A 6629-nucleotide genomic window follows, 5' to 3' on the forward strand; every position below is an offset into this window, starting at 1 on the left:
ACTATCTTCCTCTAAATCGTGCCGTTATCGATAATTATTTCCGCAGTAGCGCTTTATCATTCAGCTGCTTGAATGTAAAATATATCAAATTGTAAAACGATGTTAAGATGCCAGCTTACTTGTTAGTTTAAAATTTTAGGCTTTTACCAAAATGTTCATGTGAAAAAAACAAACTGTCTACAACTTATATTTGATAGAGTATGTATTTCGCAGTTTTGAATTTATCGTCAACTGATTTGAATTATTGAATTCATATAGAAGATATAATGCATGTGTGTCATTGGCAAAATCCTTTCAAGGTATATAACTTAAATTGTGTATAAGAAATGAGTATATAGAAAGTTATAACTTTTGCATTTAAGGTTTTAAATTATCATTTAAAAAAACTACCTCGTATTAGAAATACTTGGTCACTGTAATGTATATAACAGTATTTTGTATTGACCCGGGGTCAACCATTGTTGGTGACCTATATATACTGACGAAGATTTGACGACTTCAACGGTGCCACATGTGGTGTCGGAAAATTTTGTTTCTTGTTCTTTTGTTTATGAATTGAATGAGATTTTGGTACTGCTTATTGTTTCTGAAGTGTGTAATTGTGGATTTGCTCAAGGGTATTTTTAACTCCAAATGAGTGCACACTGTACACACTTTGACTGAAACAAGCACAGTAACTATTAGATAAAATGAATTGCTTTAGATATAAATTTGGATAAGAATGCATGTGATTTTGATAGTATGGGCATTGTTCATGCACAATGACGATTAAAAATCGTTACTTCGACACAGATAGTGCCTGCTCAATATAAAGACATAATATCTTACAGTGTTTATACCTCCTCAACATAAAGACATACTATCTCAGTGTTTATACCTCCTCAACATAAAGACATACTATCTTACAGTGTGTATACCTCCTCAACATAAAGACATACTATCTCAGTGTTTATACCTCCTCAACATAAAGACATACTATCTCAGTGTTTATACCTCCTCAACATAAAGACATACTATCCTACAGTGTGTATACCTCCTCAACATAAAGACATACTATCTCACAGTGTGTATACCTCCTCAACATAAAGACATACTATCTCAGTGTTTATACCTCCTCAACATAAAGACATACTATCTCAGTGTTTATACCTCCTCAACATCAAGACTTACTATCTTACAGTGTGTATACCTCCTCAACATAAAGACATACTATCTCAGTGTGTACACCTCCTCAACATAAAGACATACTATCTCAGTGTTTATACCTCCTCAACATAAAGACATACTATCTTACGGTGTGTATACCTCCTCAACATAAAGACATACTATCTCACAGTGTGTATACCTCCTCAACATAAAGACATACTATCTCAGTGTTTATACCTCCTCAACATAAAGACATACTATCTCAGTGTTTATACCTCCTCAACATCAAGACTTACTATCCTACAGTGTTTATACCTCCTCAACATAAAGACATACTATCCTACAGTGTGTATACCTCCTCAACATAAAGACATACTATCTTATAGTGTGTATACCTCCTCAACATAAAGACATACTATCTCAGTGTTTATACCTCCTCAACATAAAGACATACTATCATACAGTGTCTATACCTCCTCAACATAAAGACATACCATCTTACGGTGTGTATACCTCCTCAACATAAAGACATACTATCTCAGTGTGTATACATATAACGCATACCACAACACATAGTATACTGCAATACAAACAAAACATTCATGGAGCAAAAGATATATCTGAAACAAATAAAGGAACCGATTAGAAACCGAAATAAATCAGTGCACGAATCCCCTAACAACTCTATAGTAAACGGAAATCCCCATGAAAGCACGCTAAGGGATTTAACAGCTCTGTTTTGTATCAAGGTAAGGCGAAAGTCAGAACATGTTCCTCCGAACCCAAACATTAAGTATCAAGTGTATGATATATAGTATATTGTGTATCAAATATATGTATGCATCTATCATCCTTTTATATGCCTCTATATTTTGTGATAATGTTGTCACCTTCTTGTGGTCGTTTTTAATAAGTACTATCCTTTTTTTTGTGTTTTCTTTATGGGGAGGATACAAAACTACTTAAATATATACCATGTTAACTACTGTACAATGACTATGTCACACATCATCTTTATTGTTTGTTACTATATACACGTATATATCATATTATTTATATTATATGTAAAAACAGTGACCCGGTGTGTTTTATTTTCTTTCTATTTTTTTTTTAACTCTACTATTTTTCATAAGACACACGCCCCTTACCATCAGGAGTCATGATGCTTTAAACTCTCCCACATACACACAATACCAATTGCATGGTAGCTCATTGATTATTTGCAACGTAATTATCTTAATTGTATCTGCAATTTCTAATAACGTGATTGGACTAGATAGTCACGAGGTTTTGATTAGCAGCCCTCATCTCATGAATATGCAACGTTATCAATTTGTTCTTAGAGAATATTAATTTATAATTCTAATATAAATCACTTTTTCTCGTGAATCATCCCCTGAACCGCTATAAACGCTAACTAATTTTCTTTTCTTCAAACGATAATTACTCTTCAGAACAGCCAACCAGAGTCGTCCTGCCTGCTTCACATTAAATGCTCCTCAGGGACTTTCAATTTCCCGTCTTCATTATTTGTCAGATATGTGTTAATTTCAAACAACGACATTAACATAATAAATTCTGAAATACAAAGCTCTGCGTTTTTTAATAATCTTAATTCTCAACTCATAAAGTATCATATTTGTTTCTACTTTCCCCTCATTTTTACTTTTTTTCCCCTAGAAGTGTTCATATAACTATGATGCGTTTCATGTATTATCAAAACGAATAGCTGATATTTCTGTAGTCATTTCTTTTAAGAATACCAATTTGATATATACTAGAGAAGACATGTAAAAAAATTTTAACTTCAATTCACGCTATTTTCTAAAACGAAATGCTCAGTAAAAGTAACACTGAAACTTACTTCTGAATAAAACTTTTTATACACGTATTAACCATCATGTGTATCAAAGAATATTTCATTTCAATGATTCTGAGAAATTTGATTACTATGAAAGCTGATATAGTTACAGTATTATGAGATTGGTTTATAAAAAGAAAATGATACAATCAACATCTTCACTCGTATCGCACAGTCCGTATAGCCCCTGTGTACATTATTATGTAAGATTCGTGAACCAGAACAAATCACAATGACGTGTTTAAGATATCTCTCTCCCATTACATTCTCAGGTGAAAGACGCAATTTAAGGCCGTCAGGTAATAAATGGTGTAACAGTATTACAGCCAACATATCGTTTGTTATTCTTACCTTTTATCGTTTAAGTAACAGCAGTTTTTTTTATTTTATTTGTGATGCTGATGGTTAAGTATGGTGGATATGCATCCATTCTGTCAGGATTTTCGTAAAAAATATCTACAACGAGCACAGACTACGAAACATCTCCCTCGGGTCAAATGAGTACTGGAGTCATTCAGAATATTTATTCAACCCGTTTATCAATTCATAAAAAGAAATAAAGCAAGTAGTCTATTGAATAGATTATATTTTTGTTCAATTTAAAAAGCTCTATCAAAATAAATGTACATCAAACATTTCATACAAAATAAATCAATAAATAAATATAATAAAAAGTCAATTTAATGTCAAAGGCACTGTTAAAGTCTTTCATACAGATAATATTGCACGAAGAAAGGAATTGCACTTTTGTTGGGTGTCGTTCCCCATTGAACACAGTCTAGAGGAATGTGGAATCATTCCATCTCATAGTCCTCATCACTTTCGTCTCTAATCAATGGTGTGTGTAATTTCTTACAATCTTCAGGACTATCAATAAATTCCGACTCGGTGGTACAATCGTATTTGTCGGAGGGTCGTCGCCGATCGTTTCTTTGTGTACATGTGCGCAAACACCGACATGATTCCCGTGTGTCTGATACACCCTCCTTTTTGTATTTTACACGGCGGTTTTGAAACCAAATTTTCACCTGTTTCTCCGACAGATTGAGGTATGTGGCGATCTCTATTCGTCTTAGTCGAGAGAGGTACATGCTTGAGGAGAATTCTCTTTCCAGTTCCAGAAGCTGTGTACTGGTGAAAGCCGTCCGGATTCTTTTGCTACTGCTGCTGAGGTCTTCTGTAGAGCTGGTTACACCTAAAATAGACAATAAGAAATGGTAACGAGCATTCCAAACATTCCAGTTATCAAATGAACATATAAATTACCACGTGAATTCGTAGGCTACAAATGATCGCTTGATACAAATTGTATATAAGTATTTAATGTTTTGAAAGCGTCCTTCCCTCCATTGCAACATTAGCAAAGTCTGTAAAAGGTTTATGACCATACTTTATTACCCTCCAACCTAAACATATATTGCAGCTGCTACGCTAAATTAGCTACCAATATTGTCCAGTGATGTTGTTATATAACTAAACATGCACAGTTTTTCTTCACATGACTACAATTATTTGTCATGCGGTTGCGAATATAATTAATGCTACAATCATGGGTAAGATGAATATATGCAAGATAAACGTATAATGATGGTACAGTAAAACTTCATTGAACCTATAACATACGATACTTATTATGAAATTAGAAATAAATTTTAAACAATAAATAAATACATTTCATAAGTTCACTTCCTTCGGCTTTATCAGGTATTTAAATACGTCGTTGTTCGTATTAAAATGTTTCACATTTTATGAACAGTAAAGTACCTGCTCAGAATATAAATGAGTTTCAGCAGTGTTGTATACACAACACAATGATGCTATCGACAAACAACTTAAGATCATTTTACACATCGTACCTCATACAAGTTGGATTAATGGAGCATGACCGGTATCGAAAATGAAACATTTATTCCTTCAATTAATTTTTCTTATAAAAGGATTTTATTGTTAATACTATTAAACTCTTAGTTTTGATTCAATATTACACAATGAACTTCTATTAACAAATATTTAAATTCAAACCAAACACATGACCAAGGTATTGTTGAGACTGATTTTTTTTATGTATTTGATCATTATATTCATTTTAAATAAAGTTGTTTCAATGTTATCGATATTTCTGACATTAAAATTATCATGGCAGTAGATAAGTGATTAGCGCATGATAAAGTTTTGTTCCTTAACATAATTAAATTGCAAATAATCTTTATATACATATATGTAATTTATATTTGGAAATTTCAAAATAATGTTTTTTTTTTCTTTTTTTTTAAATAATCATACGGATATGTTCAAATACTTATTTTGAAATAGGATTTAATTTTCATTTAGGAAATTACAAATTAAGCCAACATGAAAAACAATCTATTAAAAATCTGTCAACGTAGCGTGGACAATTAATAAACCAAAATTAATACAAAACAATATAAAAATATTCTTACCAATACTTGATAGTCTATTCCTTTTAAGATTGTCTGTCTGTTGTTGACCGGGGCTCCTCAGGGGAGAGCTTGGTGGTTGTTGTTTCCCCTGGAAAGGCTGATGGTGATATCGGGAAAGACTGTAACCCCCGGGATGGAGGGTGTGTCCACTAGGACTGGTAACTATGTCATGTTTAGCGTGAGGTGTGGCACTACCCTCTGCTATCAAGGACGTAGGGGTATGGACACACAGTGGACAACAGTAGCTGAGAATGTCCGCGGGGTGACGAGGGTAACAGGATAGGGCGTGGTCAGCTTGGTGATGCAACGGATGGTGTGGATGATGACGATGGACAGCGTGAAGTCCACTAGACATATGTAAGTTCGAGGCATGTGATGTCACAATAGATTCACTCACGGACAGAGGTGAAGTCACAGCCGGCTTTTTCACAATTAAAGAATCGACGTAAAATGATCGCGACATTTCTACTCTGTGATCAGTCCCATCAACCTATCGTACACCCATTTAAGTACTCGACGGAGCATGTAACTGATATGAACCGTGTACCGTACTTCCTAGTTCAGGTCCCTAAAGTAAGCATCCTCCCATTGGCTGGAAGACATTTATACCCCAGTCTAAGCTCGCTTTTGTTCTCCCCACGTGGTCAATGCTCCAGCGTTTGTATCCGCCTCGATCAATCAGCGACTTGACTCCATACAATTCTATTCATACGCAAAACACTTCTCTACAACTTGTTAAATATTCATTTTACGCTAGACATAATCTCGATAGCTTGTTAATCAGTATTCATAACGTTTAGGGTTGATGACTTTTTATCTACGGTTGATTTTCGTTTCTTTGGTCACGAGTACCAACAGGAACTGTCACAAGCAGATCTGTTGTGTATTTTTTACGGCTGGACTTCCACGGGCAACGTGTCACGTGCCTGGCGCGTGCCCCTGATATTTTTTAAAGAAAAGGTCGCGACAATTTAGGACGTTAAAGAAATTCCGGTAAGATTGACGAGGCTGGACAAGTACTAGTCTTTGACGAAACAATTTGTTTCGTTTGACAAGTTTAGTCATTCATGAAACAGGTTCTGAATACCGAAACGTGCAATAATGATCACTAGTATTATTTCTATGACAAATTGTATGATAAATCTTAAATGATTAATTCAATAATATCGGCTTGTCATTCA

The 6629-nt window shown here is 34.2% G+C and overlaps 1 protein-coding gene across 1 annotated transcript; it reads right to left on the reverse strand.

The window, feature by feature from the left end:
• Window positions 1-3801: 3801 nt before the first annotated feature.
• LOC117330071 (GS homeobox 1-like) lies at window positions 3802-6001 on the reverse strand. Its single transcript, XM_033888290.1, has 2 exons — window positions 5449-6001; window positions 3802-4202 (listed from the first exon to the last, which is right to left on the reverse strand). The coding sequence occupies exons 1-2, from the start codon at window positions 5909-5911 to the stop codon at window positions 3802-3804; spliced, it is 864 nt and encodes a 287-aa protein (XP_033744181.1). The 5' UTR covers window positions 5912-6001.
• Window positions 6002-6629: the final 628 nt, after the last annotated feature.

This window comes from Pecten maximus, chromosome 6 (genome assembly GCF_902652985.1).
Source record: "Pecten maximus chromosome 6, xPecMax1.1, whole genome shotgun sequence".
Taxonomy (NCBI): Eukaryota; Metazoa; Mollusca; class Bivalvia; order Pectinida; family Pectinidae; genus Pecten; species Pecten maximus.

Bases quoted from the DNA above. Each gene is read 5' to 3' on its own strand.
- LOC117330071 (XM_033888290.1), bottom strand. From the start codon at position 5,911: ATGTCGCGATCATTTTACGTCGATTCTTTAATTGTGAAAAAGCCGGCT. The intron at 4,203-5,448 runs GTAAGAATATTT...TGTCTATTTTAG, and splicing joins GAATAGACTATCAAGTATTG to GTGTAACCAGCTCTACAGAA.